This window comes from Sparus aurata, chromosome 5 (genome assembly GCF_900880675.1).
Source record: "Sparus aurata chromosome 5, fSpaAur1.1, whole genome shotgun sequence".
Lineage (NCBI taxonomy): Eukaryota > Metazoa > Chordata > Actinopteri > Spariformes > Sparidae > Sparus > Sparus aurata.
This window is the reverse complement of record NC_044191.1, coordinates 26309304-26329864: the sequence shown is the minus strand read 5'-3', so window position 1 is coordinate 26329864 and position 20561 is coordinate 26309304. Positions and strand designations below refer to the sequence as shown.

General features: G+C 39.2%; 1 protein-coding gene across 3 annotated transcripts in view; it reads right to left on the bottom strand.

Annotated features, from left to right (window-relative positions):
- Window positions 1-18014, bottom strand: part of dmxl1 (Dmx like 1) — a 62419-nt gene extending 44405 nt beyond the window's left edge. For all 3 annotated transcript variants that reach the window (XM_030416166.1, XM_030416168.1, XM_030416167.1), the window contains exons 1-13: window positions 17649-18014; window positions 14816-15057; window positions 12776-12901; window positions 9076-9153; window positions 8473-8551; window positions 8211-8355; window positions 7984-8050; window positions 7562-7746; window positions 6498-6702; window positions 3647-3827; window positions 2812-2988; window positions 2395-2636; window positions 20-734 (exon numbers count right to left, since the gene is read on the bottom strand). In XM_030416166.1, the coding sequence (XP_030272026.1) occupies window positions 20-734; window positions 2395-2636; window positions 2812-2988; window positions 3647-3827; window positions 6498-6702; window positions 7562-7746; window positions 7984-8050; window positions 8211-8355; window positions 8473-8551; window positions 9076-9153; window positions 12776-12901; window positions 14816-14902 (2287 nt within the window). In that variant the 5' untranslated portion in view covers window positions 14903-15057; window positions 17649-18014. The remainder of the gene's footprint in view (window positions 1-19; window positions 735-2394; window positions 2637-2811; window positions 2989-3646; window positions 3828-6497; window positions 6703-7561; window positions 7747-7983; window positions 8051-8210; window positions 8356-8472; window positions 8552-9075; window positions 9154-12775; window positions 12902-14815; window positions 15058-17648) is intronic.
- Window positions 18015-20561: the final 2547 nt, after the last annotated feature.

Genomic DNA, 20561 nt, shown 5'->3' with positions numbered 1-20561 from the left:
TCCAAAAATATTTTCTCACCTAAACAGCTGCTGGGAATGAGCGTGGGCAGCCAGGCTACATTAGAAAATGCTGATGCATGGAGAGAATTGATGCGAGCAAGCTCAGAGACGCCGCCTGACAAAGACAGTGGGCCAACAGGATCTACTCTCCATAAGATCAGCTCGCTGTAGATTGCATTGGGATCCTGGGAAACTGCACCCAGTGACACCCGGCTGGGACGTCCACGTGGCAGAGATGCTAAATTAGGGAAACCAGAGTGCCAGGCGTCTGGGGGAGCAAGGATGCTGTCTACCTCTGGCGTCCTCAAGGCGTTGTGGTGTGAGGTGGTGAGGAGGAGAGGCAGTAACGAGTGACAGGCCAGGTCATTGAGGTGGAAGCGGTGGCCACAGTACCGTGACTTGTGAGAGACACTGAGCACAGTAGAGAAAGCAGAGTCCTCCGCGAAGCTGACTGCCCACTGGTTCAGGGAGCCATCGGCGTGTTTGGAGATCATGAGGACATTAGGGGTGAAGATGCTCAGTCGAAGACTACTGCTGGTTGCAGCTTTTCCTTGGCCTCCGTAGCTTATTAGAGCAGATTTGGTTTGAGGCAGCGTGCTCCCAGGCGGTCGCTGTCTGCCATGTTGGATAGCCAGATCCACGTTCTTGTTGCAGGCGTACATAACCACACTGTGGCTGAGGGAGATGGCATCGCCTGTGGGGAACGCAACAGGTATACGGGACACAAATGACACCTGGGAGAGAAAGAGAGACATCATAGCAATGAAATACAAAGCGCCTCAACATACAGCTCTGAGGATGTGATTATAGGGACTGTGATAGGGAATAAGTGTTGTCTTTTTCTGGTTTTAAAGGTTTCGTTACAGTAAATTGATGTAATTTTCTGAACCTAAACTCTTATATATATCATATCATTATGGAGATATCCGGTAAAAAGAAATATATAGTGATATTGGAAATGATCGCCCAGTCCTGGTATTTATAAAGTGCTTTTGAGGAGAGTTCAACTTATTGAGATATTCATTGTTTATCACCATAAGCCAAAAATCTCACATTATTATCTCAAGGCCATAGACTCAGTCGATCAAGTAACTCTAAGCTTGAAATAAGCATTTGAAGATCAGGAGTTCACTTAAGCTTAAAACAAAGGGCTGAAGTTCCACTATTCTTCATTCAGAAGTCGAAAACTGACTTTCTAGAATTAACAGCATCAGTGAAGGCGACTCCAGGGATTAAGGCTTCTCTTCACTTACCGCTTCATATATGTAAAAAAGAATAATGTTTAACAATATTTATGCTAATAATAATACTAAGATCCTGTCTGTTTCCTCTAATTAAACCAGCCAGGCATAATCAACCTGAATGTCAATGAAACCTGGGATTCTTTTAGCTGCCTCGCCTGACTGACAAACTGCCATTCCACAAGGTTCTCATTATTTCAGTGTTAATAAATATACATCAGGGGACTTTTGAATTAGATTTTTGAAGTCACACATAATTAGAACGTAATTGTCTAAACGGCTGGATGAAAAGCCATTAGAATAGGAGCTAGGCCATCACAGCTGTCAAAATGATTCACAACCTTATTGAGATGACAAATTAATTATTTCTTCAAGAAGCACTTGAAATGGTGAATATAAACAAGTCATTTGAAAGAGTGACCAAAGGCAAGTCTGCTCATGAAATTATAAAGTAATATTTGATTTACTGTAGTTTCCATTATAACATTTCAGTGTCTTTGTGTTTCTCTATTAATCGCTGAAGTGGGACCATACAAATTAGGATGATTATTCAATAAATATTCATATTTGTAGGTTGTAGTGAAAACACTGAATATTTCATAATGAACGTAAACAACTAATATGCTTACTGTTAGTACTCACTGCTGTCAAACTAGTATATTAGCATTGGGATATTTTGGCAGCACTTTCCTGTCCATTCTTATGCCAGTAGCTTGCCAATAGCTTTAGCAACACTGGCTTCATAGTCTCTCAATAATCAATATTTTCACACGGCCGAAGAAGATGATTGGATGGTCTTATTAGAGGCCTGCAACAGCCATAGTACTGTTTTTTATATTTGTCAGAGCATGTGATTCGAATTGCTTGTTAAGATGTTAAGAGATTTTATACAAATAAAATAACTGAGTGCAGCTTTTGCACCTTCAGGTCGACTGCGCGGGAGTCTTTTTCCTGATTTAGTCAGCCTTCAGTCTTTTCCTACGCTTCACAGTGCACACTATTTAACTTCATTACAAGCGAAGGGGAAAGTGTGCAGGATTCTTTTTCTTCATACAAATACAATAAAAAAAATTATTCTATAATAACTTGGCAACTCTTGCTTTAATATGCTACTGTTTTATAAAAACATTCTTCATATCAACAATGGCAATACCTGAGCTTGTCTGAACATGCCCGGCTGGTATTCATCTAACCAGTCCACATGCCAGACTAACAGAGAGCCGTCCATGGGATGGATACTGAACAACATGTCCGCGCCTTTGTTCCACTCCTCTAACAGCACGTCCACTTGGTGCTTCACTGCTGCCAGAGGAAGCTCCACAGCCTCAGGTCCTTGGGGGTCACTTGGCCTGCTGCAAGAATCTTCATCATCAAAGTTCTCCTCATCTTCAGGCTCTGGAAGAGAAATCATAGCGTCTGACGTAAATTCTGGAAATCAGTATTGAAAAGCATGACGCAACATTAAAAAAAAGTCTGACTTTTAGTCTTGCCTTGACAGTGTTTTTCCTGATTCATATAAGCAAACAGATCAAATAAAGTGCTATGGCCTGATCAAAATGTATTTCTGTACCTTCCTGGGAGCATTCGCTCTGTTGCTCCAAGCTGCCTCGGAGCTGCTGCAAGAAGACTTCCATGGCTAAAGTGAAATGAAGCTCTTTGTTGTTGAGCCAGTGGACAGTAAAAGGACCTCCAGGTTCCTCATCATCCACAGCACTCAGAGAGGAGATGGAGGGCAGCAGAGGAATGTCTGCAATTAAGAGACAGTAAGAGAAAAAGATGTCACAAAGTTTGGAAAAAGATGGCAAAGTAATTTACACTACATGAGATTGGGGGCACGCAGGACAAAAAGATGTCTGCTGGAGCAAATTATTTTTCACAAATAAGAGCATGTCTTGAAGGATGCTAAAACACAACTCAAGCATACAAATACAATCCTGAAAGACTTCTCAGCCTCAAGGCTCAAAGATTTTGCCCAGATTACCCTCTAAGTCAACAAAATATAGGGGAACAAAATGAAAAAGCCTTACAATTACTTTAAGCAGCTCGCACTGGGCACAAAAAAAAAAAATCACTGGGATGTTAAATAAATAACCTCAGGCAATCTGCATGTACAGCATTTTTTGCCCTTATTAAACAGAGGTGAAGGCCTCTGACCTCAAGCAGTTTATAATCAATCCCAGTTAACAATACAGGCAGTAGTTATGGTGTAGGAGTAACTAATATGTAGCTGTGTCACATTATTTCCTTTTCTTTAAAAAAAGAAATGTACTTTTTTACCATCTTGCAGCTTCAAGGTCTTAACTAAATTAGTTAATAACAATCTGTTTGTTGTTCAACACAATGCTGGTTACAAAGATCAACAGTATTATAAGTTTGTTATAGAAACTTATGTGCTTGACTCCAACCTGTTGCAGGGTTGATGCTGGCAGCAATGTGGAAGTGGCAGAGAGCGTTGGCATGGGGCATGTTGCTGCTGATCTTCTTGTGGTTGTAGTGTCGATTCTGATTGTGAGGCAGGCAGCCAGTCAGAGAGGGCTGTGGCCCAACCCGAGAAAAGGAGGCGTGCAATGATTCTGGGAAATTAAACTGTGAGGAAAAACATTAATTATTCAAACTAATAATCAAAGCAACATTATGAATGAATGGTGTCTCTGTCTCAGCCACTCTGCCCCCTCATCACTTTTTCCTGCCCTGTGTAACTTCAGTGAGAGGGTAGGATCACAGTGTTACTGTTTACTTCAAGACACAAGTTTTGTTATGATTACGGTAATGAGTTTCTAGTAATGAGTTGTAATGACAAAATTGTTACAGAGATAGGACTTGTATTTATGACGATTATGTTGTGCTCAGTGACTGTGGAGGGCGCCAAATCACACAAAATGCCAATTTCTACATAATATTGCTTTGATAAATTGTATTTAATGCGTTTCTACTTCTAATTACCCTTCTCAGGCTTAAAAGCAATACAGGTTAAACATGCTCTTCAGGACTGATCTTAATTAATTCACTGGTGCTTATTAACAGGGCTTCACTCCTCTCCTTCCAGCCTTAGCTGAGTGCTCTTCTACTGTGAAGGAGTATTTCTCTTTGAGATGAAAATTCAATTTACGTTATTGACATGTGAACAACACTCAAGTTTAACTGCCCAATCTGTCTAAAAAATAAGAGCCAGAGAGAAGCAGGCAGCTTGGAGGAGTGACTGAGCAAACAAGGGAGGCGTGTATAGGGAAGTGCACTGAAACCTTAACTTAATTTGGTAGTAAGGTTATGTAAGTTGTTTTTTTTTCTTTTGTTTCGATTTACAGTTCAAGACTTGAGCCCCTTTGAATGCTCACGACAAGGGATTAAGCAGTAACAGCAGTCTCATATGACAGATTGCCCAGAATTTGAAAGACAGAACATCTTTCATTTAATGGAGATTATTTCATATAATGATGGGTTCGAACATCACTGATTTAATTCATCTTTTTTGTTGCAGAATGAGTAATAAACTAAAGCTCTAAGGCTGCCATTTCTCCAAGTATTATTGAGATTAATGGGCTCATCACACCCGTAGACATCCTTTTGTCATTTTGATGACAAACGTGTATAAAATTACTATTTGAGTAGCTATGTGCCAAAGCAGATAACCTTACTTTTGAATGGCTTTAAATCTATGTAGAAAAATGAGATTGTGGTGGAAATCTCACATCACTGTCTCCTCTGGAGGTTTTCAAACAGCATCCTTATCAAGACACTTAATTAACTTCATTGATTTAGAAATCTTGTACTGTTCATCCCACCCCAAGGCATCATATTAAAATTGAGTTTAAAACATGGCTCTCTCAGCATTGTCCGTTCAGTTTTGGAAGAAGAGATTTACCTCAGACTTCAGCCTGGATCATCCAGAACAGTCTGTGATTTTTAATGAATAATTCCACACATGCACTCTTGTCTACGGTGCCTTGAGGACAGTCTGTAAATTTGCATACCTATTTTTCCTGTAATCTAGTGTGCCCTGAGCTCTGTAAGTGCCAGTGAGACCCACAACCATTTACATGTTAATATTCAAATGGATGGAGGTATAATGTTTCAGGCCTCGTGGGGCTGTCAGCAACAACATAAGTCACTTAAAGCAGAGGGCACCACCACTACAAATGTGAGCAGCAAAAGGAAACAGAAAAACAACCATCAAAAGTTAGAATTTTGAGTCGCTGCTCAGATTACAGAAAGGAGGCCAATATTTTTCACTGATGCTCGTCTTAAGCCCCGCAAAGCTTCAAAAACCATCTTCATGTCTGATAGCCAATTAATTTTCCCTTTTAACTCCACTAAGCCTCTGTTTTTTCCATCTTCTTTCTCAGCCTCCCCTTTGCTCTTGTTCCCTCATCTCCGCAGCACCCTAATGTCCTACATTAGCGTGGGTAAAAATACAGTAGCCTGGCTTCTAGACCACAAAAACCAGAGATCACATCAATTGTGGTATTTACTCTCCCTCTATTGATAAAATCATGGTGATTCATATGGCAAAATAGACACAGTGCAAACACTGTGATACAGCTTAAAATAATGCTTTTGATTAAGACCAAAATAATTTGTGTTGCCCTTAACAAGCACTTTTCTGAAGTCTTTTTGATGTGGTGCTTCAAGATGACAGCTATTCAGATCATCTCAATCTGGGTGTTACACTGTCAAATTATGGCAATGATATCTAAATATGAAGGAAAGAAAGCAAGACATTTGTGGGCCTGCGATAAAAGATTATTATTTTCATTGTTATTATTTTCTCGATTGATCAATTAGTTTTTTGTTCAATAAAATGTCAGAAAATAGAGTAAAATTCCCAAAGCACAAGATGACGTCCTCAAGTGTCTTGTTTTGCTCACAACCCAAATATTATATATTACATTAAAGAAGCTGGAATTGTTTCAGTTACTGGCAAGTTGAATTTTACTGTGGTATAATGAGAACTGTTCATAATATTTTGTTCCTCCACATTCATATTAATCAGGGCAGACAAAATATTAGAAACACCACTCAGTATAACACAATAAAATTCATCAGCATTGCAAACTACAGCCTCCAAAATGACCATGAAGTTGACTCAAAATCCCTCTAAAACAGTATAAACACACACTGAATGTTAAACATCCAACAGGCATTTATATTTATTCAATTTAATGAAAGACTTTTGGATCAGTCTGCTTTAATTTCACCAAAATAAACTGTCACTTGCATATATTTATCTTTAACAAACACTACATTAACGTATCTTACTTCCTGTGTTGTTCTTCCTTGCGTCTTCCCATTGCAGTTGTTTTTCTTAGAAGTGCTCGCACATCTGAGCGTGTCACTGTGTTGACCACCGTTGTGGTTGTTATGGTGACCGGACAGGAGGCTGTCACCAGGCAACAACGTCTCTGCCCAGAGCCGGCACACGCTGTCCTTACAGCAGGTGAGCAGAACGTTACACACAGCACCTCTGTTAGGAGAGAGGAGGGGAAGGATAATAGTAAAGGGATTAGGAAGTTCGCTGCAGGGCACTGAACCTTTCTGTAATGTTTTGTTTTTTTTTTAATCATCCAAAGCTGATTTTCAACAGCAGGTCAAAGGGGAAACTCCTGTAGAGAAATAAGTTAAAGGTCAAAAAGTGTACAAGAGTCATAATGACACTGATGATAAAGAGATGACAGACTCTAATCTTGTCCTTAAAGTAGGCCTTGATTTCACAGCACGACACACCAATTTGCCTAAAGGGAAAGGTTAAAAAAATTGAAATATACAAATAGAGCAGGTTGCCAAAACCTGAAGCCTAATTTCTAGCAGCAAATAAGCTTAGTGAGAATTTTGTCTTAATATTACACTGCCTGCCTTTCAGCTCGGAAAATTAACTGACAGGAAGAGTAACAATAATCTCTTCCTAGTCAATTACAAAATAATATATCTGTATGCTGAACTGTGTCACACAAGAATTTCAGTCAGGGAACAATTACAGGTCATGTAAGATTAGCAATGCTGTAACAAAGCAGGCACAACGAGGAGCTACAGTGCAGTGGGAGACTGTAATACAGTGCAGTGTCTAAACCATTTTTAATTTGTTCCCTTTTGATTTTTACCCAACCTTCGAATACTGCTGGGTGGCTAAATAAACTGACAAAGAGACAATACCTGTCTACCCAGTAAAACAGCCCTTAAAAACAGATTATGCCAACTGAATGTTGTTTTCGCCAATGTTAACATGTGTTTTTCTTGTTGTTGTGCTCATTTGTGTTAGCTTAAGCCAAAATAATGAATGACTGAATGAATCATCGCTGCAATTGATAATGTAACAGTGTCCTCACCGTGGCATGTACTTGCTGGTCTTCCTCCAAGAGAAGCCGGTAACAGAGCGGGGATGGGCCAGGTAGACAAAGGAAAAGGCCAGCTCTCCCTGAACACCGACACCGGGCTCAGGAGGCGTGAAGAGTCTGGAAACACCTGACTTCCACTTGCTTGTGCTGTACCAGACCTTTACAAGGCAGTCATCCTTAAGAAGAAAGACAAAGGGAGAAACAAGTGTGCTTTTACAAGTTAAAGCCATACGTTTGGAGGTCAAAACATAAAAAATTACACCAAAAGTAAGTGGTACTTGTCAGTTTCTTTAGCATTACACATGGGTTTACAGTGTTTGTCACTGTTAATAAACATGCAAACAAGACTCGCAAAAAACTATTCTGCATCAACATCAATAAAGGTTTAGGAAGTACCAGTAAAAGTCACTTACCTGTCCAGCAGTAGCAAAGAATTCCCCGTCAGGAGAGAATTTCATTAAACTGACAGGAGAGGCCGTCCTTCAGACAAAACAATTACAATTATGTATTTTTATTACTCAAAACTGCATACGTTTGTATTTTCAGATAAAAATACATGATGAGTAAAAGGCAGCTCCTTTAAAAGGCACAGAGGTAAGCAGTATTATGTGAAAATTTTGTTCCGTGTTATTGCACTTACTTGCTCTGCCAGATGCACCTCCAGGCAGAATGAGCGTCTCTTATGGTCATTTCTGTCCGTTTTCCCTCTTCTTCAGCTTCATCTTCCACTCCATCAACATTAGACCACAACTGGAGGCTACCAGAGCCAGTTAAGAGAGTGCTGCCTGTAAACACAAAAACACATTCACTCTTTTAGGACAGATACCACCCATGTCACATATTATGTAATTTGTACTTGTTACTTTCATGTTACTAAAGGAGAGCTGTATGTTTGAAAGTACCTGTGGGGTGCCAGGCCAGGTTCCGTACCATAGAATCTAATACAAATTGACCAGTCTTCTGCCATTGGTAGTTGACCTTCTGTACAGAAAAAGAAAGATAACTTTTATGAAGAAACATTAATGATAAAAAGGGACAGATTCTGAAAAAAAACAAAAAACATTTTCTTTTGTCTTTTATATCGGTAGTAACAACTATAAATGAACCAAAACTGAATCTGCTCTCATGTGACACACATGTGATCAGTCCACACAGACAAGCAGCTGAACTACACCACTGGACTATACTGGGAACTTCTGCAATGAAAGAGATACTGGGTTGTGTTTAAGATGTGTAAAACCCTTCCCTTCCTTATGACTAATGACTATGACTTTGACTCCTCTAACAACAGGACTGTTCAGCACTGACAAACCAAACAGAGAACTTGTGCACAAGCAAGACAAAATACTTGTGCTTCCCTGGTGACTTTGTGATGAGTTTTTTGAAACAATGTTCTGCTCTGTTTCAAATAACAAGCAGCCTCAAAAAAGGAAGGCCTCATTTTCAGGATGATCTGAACACATGCATGGCCACACTGTGACTGGAAGCCAACGAAGTCTACTCACAGTCAGTGGTGTGTCTTTTGTATCCGGGTGCTGAACAGGCTCAAAGACGCACACAATGCTTCCATAGGAAGCTGCAATCTGTTGGCAGAAGAAAAGAAAAATAAATTATTTATTTATCGAATTATAAAATGATTTGTATTGTTGTACAATTACAATTTGTAAACACATTTTAGAGATGTGTTTCATTATCAAAATTGTCAATTGTATGTTTTTTTTGTTTTTTTTTCTTGTTTTTATTCTTACACTTCAGACAGTGAATAATAAGTGTAAATCCTTATTCAAGATCCTAATTTGGAGTTTAAAAAAAATCTACAGCTTACTGTTTAAACCATGATATGTCGCATCAGTTAATGAGTATAGTCTTTGGATGACAACAACAAAACAAAAACCTTGAGCCTATAATCACCCAGTATTGGGCCAACATTGTCTGTATGTGCATTTCCCCTTTCATATGTTGGTTAAGGCTACATGCTCAAGTGCTTTTCATGAGAGCCCAGTCACAATGTTAGACGTAATGACTGATTGGGTGATGTTTCTGTGGCAATGACCATAAATACCAAACCTAATGAGGTCCAGGTCTTGGATTATACAAGCTATGTCTCTGTTACGCTAAATAATAAGCAGACTGTCAGAGAATGAATACCGTGAAGCTGTGTGTCACACACTGACACGTTCAAATGTGCATGTATTATTTGACACACAAGCCATCACATGGCACAAGCACGGCCTCAGGAAAATCTTTCTAGACAGACGATTGCTTGTGACATGATGATACATAAGGAAAATGTCCTTTTTTAAAAAACACATCTACAGTATGCTATAAAACAAGAAACTGTATTGCAGCACTAGTCCAGGGAATAAAGTAGTCAAGCCAAGAGAGTATCAAAAAGAAAAAGACTTATAAAACATTGAGTATCCTTTTTTGTGGTTCTAATGATGAATGTTCTTTGGTCTGATTTTCACTAAACCCCAACTTAGATTGTGTGATCGTATTATGTTGCAAGAATATTGCGACATCTTACAGCTCCAGTGAAACTGTTTAACTAGGGACCACCTGCTGTTTTAGCTTGCTGAAGATAATGGGTGCAGTTTTTAAAAGTTGATTTAATGTTAATACTTTGTAGAGTAAGTTTAAGATTTCTCTGGCCTGTTTCCACAGTGTTGCTCTGCATTTGAACCCTACAGAGATATACTGTACTGTATGGCCCGATGCAACAAATTATAAATAGGCAATCAAATTGTGAAAGGGGTTATACACACAGTTCAAAGTATTTGAATATTTGTGCTTGATAATTTGTAATATTTGTCTTGATGAACTTCAACGAAAACTCCAACCTACTGCAACACAGCATAACATGTAGTGCATATGCTCTACAAAGCACATGCACAGAGGATGTGTGTGAACAATGCTGTGTTATCTAAAAGCATTGCAAATATCAGAGAGGGGCAGTGAGGTGGAACTCGCATGCATAACAACAGAGCATGCTTAAACAGATGCTAGACCATGCTGGAGGCATGTGAGGTTACTTCTGGCTCTACTAAATTGGATTAAATATCACATGAGGGGAGGTGAAGAATTGGTTGGTTGGATTGGAAGGACAGCTTTTTTCTCTTTTCAACTAAATCAATCTTTCTGCTACTGTTTTTTTTTTTGAACAAGGCTGCCACCATTCCCAATTTAAAAAGTGAGGGCCTGGCAATGATGACTTCTGCATCTAATAACTTTATGAAGTAATGTATGCAGTTAAAGTAATCCTGGAATGCTGCCTTTTTAATTTGATTGTAGCTTTGTTGTCAGACACTAAAGATGATTTGCAAATTCTGTGGCTGTAATAATATTGCAGGATGAGTTGCTTTGGCTTCAACTGGTTAAAAGCACTCTCAAGCTCGAGAAGAATGGACAATCAATGTTTGATTGTTTGAGTGCGGTGATTCATAGGTTTTTATTTAGATATAAATCCTGATTAGATCACTTGCAATCACTACCAAAAATTAAAACAATACCAGGTGTTATTAATATTACAAACAATCCCTCCAGATATTTAACACACTCATGACAGAGCTTCAGATCTGACCTTTTGGAGCTTTGCAGTTACAGTAGATCGGAAAAGGTCCAAAACTTTAGAAAACTCTACTCAAACAACCTAAACCAGCCTGAGTTGTGATTAACAGTGGGTCAGCTAGAGTCACCAAGTGTTGAGTTGAATCGTGGCCAAGTTTGCCTTCATATCCAAGTTTTTAACCTTTAAAACTTGAGAATTTTGGACTGTTTAAATCATAGACTGAGCGAGTTTCAAACTTAATTCCTGTGCTTCACCAAAATGTGCAGCACATTTCTTCATTCATGCTCCGAAATCCTTTCTGCACATGGGGATAACCTGAAACACCACATTCTTTCACAAAGTGTACCAGACAATCCACTAAGATTGATAATTCCAGACCAACCTCCTCACAGTTGTATGCCTCTGCCAGCCAATATATTTAGTGAAAACTTGTAAAGAATTTAGTAAAACTATCCCTGGCAAAATTAAAGTTACCACTTTATTGACATGTTTGATTCCAGTGAAAAAATCCTAATGAGAATCATGTTGTCTTTACTTAAGAGTGTATTTTTACAGAGTAGTACAGAGGAGTGATTGAGTATCTGTCGCAAAAACAATTTGTGAACACTTCACAACAGATCTTTTTTCTTTGTGCCTCCAGGTAAACAACTTTAATAATAATTACAGGGATTATTGGTGGCATTACAGGGGCGGCTGTAGCTCAGGAGGTAGAGCAGGTAGTCCACTAATCAGAAGGTTTGATCCTCAGACTCCATTGCCAAAATTGATGTATCCTTTGGGAAGATACTGAACCTCAAATTGGCATCATGGATGTTCAAGTGGTGTGCGAAACGGCTGAGCATAGGAATACTGAGGAGTGCTTTGGATAGGAAGCAATGATGAGCAGGTCAGCTGCTTGCATGGTCGTGTCTGCCATTAGTGTAGGAATACTGGATGTGTATGACAGCATGAATGTTACAAGTTGTTGCAGAGTGTTCTGAGTAGTCCGTTAACAAGACAAGCAATATACAAATGCAAGTCCAATTACCATTACATTAGTGAATGTGCTTGTTGTACCAATGCTTGCTTTTTTGGATGATTTTTTCCCCCTCACTCAGAGTTGATGACAGGAAGCTCACCATCATTAAAACATCCAATCAAATCTCTTTTCAGAAAAGAAAACTTAATAAGAGCGCAGCAGAGCTTACTACTAACCCTAACCCTTCAGAAAAGGTACAAAAAACATATGACAAAATCTAAAAATATACAAGTCAGGGTGGATATTTTAGCTTCATTTGGATTCATTACATAAGTATGACAATATAAGTATTGGCAATACTCTGAAATGAGCTTACTTGCCACACTGGATCAAAAACACATTTTACCAATTCCAATTGTGTGGTCAATAAAATCTAGTGAAGTAATAGGAAGGAGAAAAGTACGACATGTTGTTGTGCGGAGCTAAAGCCTTCTCTTTTTTACAGTTTGAACACTGTTCATTCATAAAATGGGATTGTGGGCCTGTAATTAATAGGGTGCATTATTCATTAAACTGCAATGTTTGTACTCAACAAAATGGTATGTTATTTGAACAACATCCTGGTTTGCACATCAACGTTAGGACCCCACATAACAAAACATCTCTCCATTAGTCTTACCTGTCCACCCTGCAGTGAGCAGTCGACACAGCCGACCTGAATGTTTCCATGTTTGGCCCCTGGGATGATCTGCAGTCGCTCAAAGTCACTGCCCAAAATCACCACGTCACACCCTGATGCGTAGGCCTATCGAGAGACAGAGAGACAGGAAGAGATGAAGGTGACACTCAAATGCGCCCGAAGAGAACTGCATGAAGGGTTACTTGAGGTGCAGTTGTCCTGGAGTCAGTGTCACTGCATCAAATATGCCACCATATGACAGCTCTGCAGTACAAGTGGATAAGATTAGACTCCTATGCTCTATTTCTGTGGCTCTCAGAAGGAGATCTTCACATGAGCTGTGATTCACGGTGACTGTCTCCTTCACAAGAGGACAAAAAGACAGAAATAGTTCTCCTATTGATCCATTCTCTGCATAGCAAGGGAGTAGTATCTGGCTGAGTTTGCTGTGAGATCAAAATGCATGAGCAGTCGGCGATATTGTTTTGTTTTTCAGATATGCAGCACAGTCCTAAAAGATAAACACAGCTTCCTGAAGTAGCTGGGCCCTAAATTATGTAGTAGCTAACATAACACAATGAAATTAGTTAGATTCTAATGAATGTTTAAACTTGCACTGATGCGATTACACATTTGACAAAGCTAACACCCCTGTGTGTTAGAATGATGGAGAGAGCTCATTTTGGTCTATTATGCATCAAAAGGCATTAAGTAAGTAACACATAACATGAATTTCATATTGGCAAATGCATCGGTCCTTTTAATATCATGGCTGTGAACATTTTTGGCATGGGGGCATGAGGGCTGGGAAAACTTTGACTAGATAACTGATATTAATAATGTGGCAATATGTTCTGTCTGATTATCATTGAAAACTGAACCTGGTAATCGACAGCTTTTATGCTTCAACGTATCATCATGAGGTAAATGTTGATTGCACAAGATAATGGATAAAGAAACTTGAAACCATCAGCGTTTACTTTGGTACCCATTAAATCTTGGGCAATACAATTTTGTTTGCCACCAACTAGTGGTTACCAGGGAAAAGAAAGGTTAACTGGTGATCTATTTCTTGACTAAATAATTTAATAAACTCATATTTTATCCTGTGTTGTTATTTATGACTGTGAGGAAAACAATCCAGTTATCCTTACAACAGCGACACAAACAACAAAAGCATTTGGAAATGCTAGGTGGGAAAAGGTGTCTGTTTCCACTTTCAAGAGAAAAAAACCTTGTGAATTCGATGATCGTTGCAAATTATACACTTATACATAAGGTTGTTTTTAAGATAACAAATCATATTACCAATTTTATTTATCATATTGACACAACCAGGACCGTTCTCAAGAAGTGCAGGATCTTCAACAATGACATTTATTCTAGACAATTAAAAAACAAGTTTGAGTAAAATGTAATTAGAACTAATGAGAGTTAGACTTTTGGGGCAGTAATATGTTTTTGTTATAGGGAGACTTTCCAGTCCTGGTAGTTTGCCCCATTTTTATTATTATCATTATTATCACCATTATTGTTATTATTGTCATTTTTATTATCATCATCAGCATCATGGACGGACTGAATGGACAGACTTGAATTCTGTGCTGCTGCAGCGAGAACAAACCTGTTCACATATTGCACACGCTCCATCAACAGAGCTATTAAGGCGTCCTGTTTGCTGATCTTTTTAATCAGAAAGCTGAAACTATTACGTCTTACGACAGTGTAAGATGTTTTATAAGTTGTAAAGCATACTGGCTGTGGTAAATGAATGTCCTTTACTCAATTTTCTCAGTATAGAGCAGTACTTGAAACTAGTATTGGAGGCTTAAAAATACCTGACATATAAAACCAGTTAGACTTAGCTTTTAGCCGATAGGGTAACACTACCCTTAGCAAGACCTTCATAGAATCGCTGCTTTTTCCATACTGTACTCTGGCTCTGCTTTCTACCTTTCCATTTAAAAGCAACTCAACAGAAAAGAAGAAGAGTCCTAAATAGCTGGGAGGGAAATTTTTCCAGAGCTTGAAATAACTTACCGTGAATGGCACACTGTTGATGCTGCCTACAGAGAAACAATTGTCTCCAGGGTTGACGGCCCCTGTGAGGACCTGATGGAGATTCATGACTCTGGTTTATAGTCGCCTTGTGCTTCTGCCTCCTCTCTCCTTTCTCACAACACCTTCCCCCTCCAGGTGAGATTCATAGGAAACCATGGGAAGGGTGCGTTCATCTTCATCTGTAGCCCGTAATTTCACTTCAGTGTCTCCATAGACTTGCTCTTAATAGGAAGAGAGAGATATAAACAGAGAGATGTAAACAGAGAATGGTTTGGCTCGGTAAGCATCAAGCCTACAGCACATTACTGACTTGTGGATACTGACTGTAAATTGATTTAACACTAAGCATATAAAATATTATCAAGGAGGAAATATATGATTTGTGAATTGTTTATGCTGCAGAATATTGTGCATATAGGGCATCAAGTGTCCTCAAACCTTTTCTGCAGGAGTTCAAAGCTGCATATTAGTCTCACAATGGGACCATGATCCCCAAGCACATACTGGTAGTACTGTCAGAGGACCCACTACAAAAAGCATTAAACCTATTAAGCATGCCCACAGCTGCAAAAGGCCTATCGGCATCAAAGCTCATTTGATCCTGGTGGCCTATCTTAAAATCGATGCCATTCATTTAGTGAATCAGCCGTTTTAGAGTTTATCATCCAGAGCTCTTTAGTGCAAAATAAATGCAATAAGCGTATTTACTGACAACCCAATTAGGAAATAAATTAGCAATTAGCAAGTAAAGGAACTGTGGACCAGAATGGGTAGAAAACAGATGGGTAATATGGGAAGGGAGCTTTCAGGGGGCCATTGAAAAAAAAATGGGACCTAAGACAATCAAGGTGATGTTGTATAAGCTGATGTCATGCAATTCCAATGTCACATTATCTCTGGAGGACAAGAATTTCTAGCAGCGTTGCATCAGCTTATGTGCTCTGCGCAGCTAAAAAGGGGGAAATTATTGTCATCAATGCAGAAGTGAAACAGTGTATTTAATATGAAGACAACTGTATGACTGTCATTGTGAGAGAAATCTATTCAAGTTGTGAATTAAAAGTACACTACGACCTAAAAAAAACAATGTTTAGACCGATACAAAAATATTTTTTCTCAATCTTGACATATGAACGACTAGTGTGTTGCAGTGTCTGCCCTCTGCCTGCATTTTCACTTGTGCTCATTATTTTTGCTGTGTTCAAGAGGTTTGCAGGTGTCAGCGATTCTGGAGAAAGATAGTTGACTGTTGAGTCTCAATCCCAGGTCGCCAAATACCATGTCGTCAATTACCGAGTATATGGGGTGCTTCAATAGCTCACAATTCGTACGCCATGTCTGGCTCAGAGTTGACGCCAAAACGTGGCCCACTGCTGCACATCTTTCCCTCTCTTTCACTCTCTCGCCCCCCTTTTCCTGTCTGACTCTCCTAGCCGTCCTATCAAAATTGAGGCAAAAAAAAACCTGCAAAAAGAAAAGAAAAAAACATAATGGCTTGCCATCCCAAAGCATCTATATTTGATGACCTTGGATTGAGACACAACAATTACCTATCTTTCTACAGAATCGCTTACTGCCCCTGGTGTGTTTACAAAGCACAACTGACAGGTACTGCCTTGTGTGCTTTCAATGTTTGTTCTAGCATAGATAATTGATAATTCCTCTGGTCATTTTCAGACACACTTGTAACATTTAAAAGACACATAGCCAATGTGGTCTGAACTGTCTGATGTTTTTGCTGTGCCTCTTAGGCAGCGTCTTGTATCTCTACCAAACAGTGATATCTCAGACTAACTAAGCTGTCATTTTATTTAGCCTGTGACATTTCAGGCATATAAGGCCCCCCCACCCATTGTTGTGAAAGTGTTTGCAGTCAGTAAGATGTGAAAGCATCAGAAATACATTTACAATGAGTGAGATGTACAGGAAATGGTGAAAAAAAAAGACTATTAAATTATATGCAAACAGCACCGCGATTGTTTCAATAAATGTATCACAACTTCCACTGGGGGTACAGGACAAATTATGGGTGGGTAACAACAGAAATGCCTGAATACAGGGTCGGCAGTGTTCCACCTCTGTAAGCTGGCAGTGAATCAAGTCCAATGGATATAAAAGGGCCATTATTAAAAAGAGTGCAGAGCAGGTGCTAGTGAGCCAAGTGGGTCACCACAGAATAGGCGTACACCTTAATATAACACTCCAAACCTGCTAGGTGAATCCCCTTGTGTGTCAATTTGTCTCGCCTGTTTAATCACACTAATATTTGCTGCAGGTACAGGTAAGGTCGATATAAGAAAACTGAACGCACACAAAAAATTAAATCCATATTACCAGTTTAAAGGTGCTGCCGATTTAGTTACATCTCATTTATGTTCAGGCACACAGTACACAACTTGCTGCACAGGATAACGTTGTGAGTGAAAGCCCCTGAATGTCAAAGTTTGGCCTAAAACATTGACAGAATAATTGCAGCAGCAGTTAAACTGCCTTATAACAAGAGAAAATGTGAGTTACCGTTTTGTTTCCTGTGCTGTGGCAACTCACGTGATAACGCTTCACACGCCAGCACATTAAGACAGAAAATGTCACCACACATGACCAGCAGTGTGTCACCCCGCTCAGATACACTGTGGTTGTAATTTAATACGTGTCTCAAAAGATGTTGATGAAACACTTCATACATTAGCTGCCTGTTTCCAAGTCCTCGAATCAGACGCTAACTTAGCCGTCAAGTTTAGCTAGCCGTCTGCAGTTTACACAACAAACAACGTAACACGTCCAGCGTCAGAGAAAGTAATTAGCTACTTACTTTGCGATGAAAAACGGACACCAGTCACTGCTTTCAATGGCTGTCTTTGATAAATGTAGCTCTCCGACGTTAAATGTTACAGATACGGTCTCCACAGTTAGCTAGCGTTAGCGCCTACTAGCTTGTGAAGCTGTCTTTTAGCGAGCGCCTGAGCCAGAAAGCTAGCTGTAGATCACTTGTGTCACACATTCAGCGCCTGACAGTGTCCGCTCGCCAATACCAGGAGCCTTTTAATCACTTCTCAAAATGCTAACCATAAGAAGGAGCCAACCTCTCCCCAAGGTTAGCAAATAAAACGCTCCCAAGGAGGAAGCTTTTCCTTATGTTGAAGATGTGTCATGATAGTGACTGTTTCGCTGCAATGCATTGTGGTCCTTGTAGTTGCGTTTTGACAGCAGGGCGACAGGACAGTTTTGTGAGTCCTGCCCACAGTCGCAGTCGTTATTCAACCTGTGCACAGGACTCAAAATGATGTGCCAGCATCTGTGAGCTTAGTATAGTCAGATCTGTGGAGAAGCATAGACTGACTTGGCTATCTACGGTCAGGTGTAACACGACCAACAGTGATAACAAAATAGTGTAATTATAAAAACTCCTGTACACAATATGTTATTCAAAAAGCTGCGATCTTGCATAACACGGTACGAGAATAAACCTGACTATCTGCTTCAATGTAGAAAATTGTGTTTATTTGATTTCTATATGGAAGTCTATAGAGGACTTTATTAAAATGAATATGTAAACTTGGACGATGAAATGTAATTCCACAATATAATTATAATTGTGTACGCGTGTGTGTGTGTTATCTGAGTAAAAATAAAAATGACGATGCATTTCATCAATTTAACATGATTATTTTCACATTATGTATGGGTATATTAAAATGACAGTGGAAAAGCTGTTTTACATTTTATTCACATAGACTCTGGTCTACAGTGGACAATGTTCTGATTATGATTAAACAGCTTCTTGCATTGCGCCCATGCTATTATGTGAAAATGATAACGCAAATTGAAATAGTTTTTTTAATTTAAATTTTCATTCATACAACATATACAAATGTGGGAAAATTACAATGCAATTAGAAACTCACAGCTTCATTTTTAAGTTTACATATTCATTTTCTTACGGGCCTCCATATTTTTGGATTGGGGTGATTTCTGTGTGTGCACTCTCATGTGTACTTTGTGTCAACAGGTTCGCCTTTCGTGTTTCTGTGGCAGTCTTAATTCTTTGTTGTGGGTCTAGAAATGTAAGTCATTGATGAACCGAGGTCACTAAATCTGTCATTTTCAACTTCTAACTTTTCTAATGGTGTGAAGATTTACTCCACAACATCTGGTCACTCCGTGTGAGGTTGAATCTGAATGTATCTTCAAATGACCCATTCTTCTAAGTCCTGACATTAAGCCTAAATAACCACAGGGTGTCACTCTTGCTCAATACACCAGATTCCAGTTTCCTTTTGACCGGTGCAAATGGATGAACTGGATCATCACTGCTGCACTTCTGATCTAATGTAGTATTTTTTCTTATTCCGGAGCACACTTCCTCTATTCAACCTAGATTTAAGCTTGTGTAAATATTTTACAATATTAATATTTTGGCAGATAATAACATTCAAACTAATTCATTGCAATATGACATTTAATGAACACAGAATAATACAACATAACAATGACACTTATAACACAACATAATACGTAATCTCATATATCCTCAATATCATGTGAAGCCAGCAGCTCGCATCTTGACTTCTACCTGCACATTCCGGGGAAAGCACTGTTGAATGGGCAAGTGAATGGGGATGGGGGGTTTGGAGCCTTCAAAGTCAATTAACGCATGTGGAGTTAAATGGGACAGACACTGTCCATGAATAATTAAAGTGGCTGACATGTCAGTAACATTAGGGGAGGTTGGCGACATTTATTGTCGTGGCAGTTGCAGAGTGGTGATGATGAAACTGTTGACTCCCCAGTCAGGAAGTAGGTCACAGCATTATTAAAGATGTAGCTCCATAGTATAACTCTGCTAAATATTACATCGCCTTTCAGTTTTGACACACACACACACACACAGACACACACACACACACACACATGCATGACCACGGAATCGCTTAAGGTTACATTTATGTGCATTAGATGCAAATTAAAAATTAAAAATAACATTCATGCACTCACACACAAATAGGCACCCACACACACCTTAGCAAAACAATGTCACCTTATCTTGCTTTCCAATATCATTTTTTTCATCGCTGGGTTTGACTTTGAGCAACAACGTCAGAAGAAGTAAAAGAGAATACTTTCATAGGCAAACTCCGGTGTTTGAAGGATATTGTTGTTCAGTGTGATATTGAATTCTCTGTGTTTCTGAGTGTGTAGTTCTCTGCCAGCAGCAGCAGCCGCTTCTTAAGACACCAAAGAGAAAGAGGGAAAAAAAACACTCAGTTATACACCCTGCTGTTTGAAACTTGAGGTTAGTTATGTGTTAAAGAGCCCTCCTGTGTCACAACACGGTTTACAAGATACCTCAGACTGATACCGATTTACTGACTAAAAGTGGTACCTTGTTTAAATAGTTTTCAGTTATAGTGGGCATCATGTACTCTCAGGCCAAGTTGGTATTTCAGTGTTAGAGGCAGAGAGCTAGAAGTTAGAAGAGGTCCTAAATATATCTCATCATCTTTGTGCTCGGTCCAAGATTTATTTGGCAGCATCCCTAAAAACAACCTGCAGAACTGTTAATCTGAAGGAAATGGGCACGAAATGTCAGCACTGTTTTAAAATATTAACAGTATAAATAGACTGTGGATGTAATCCAAGTAGCTGACGTAATGGTTTGTTGCTGGAGTTTAGGGTTCACATCATTTTAGCCTTTTACTCCAATTTTACACATCCTGTTTCTGCT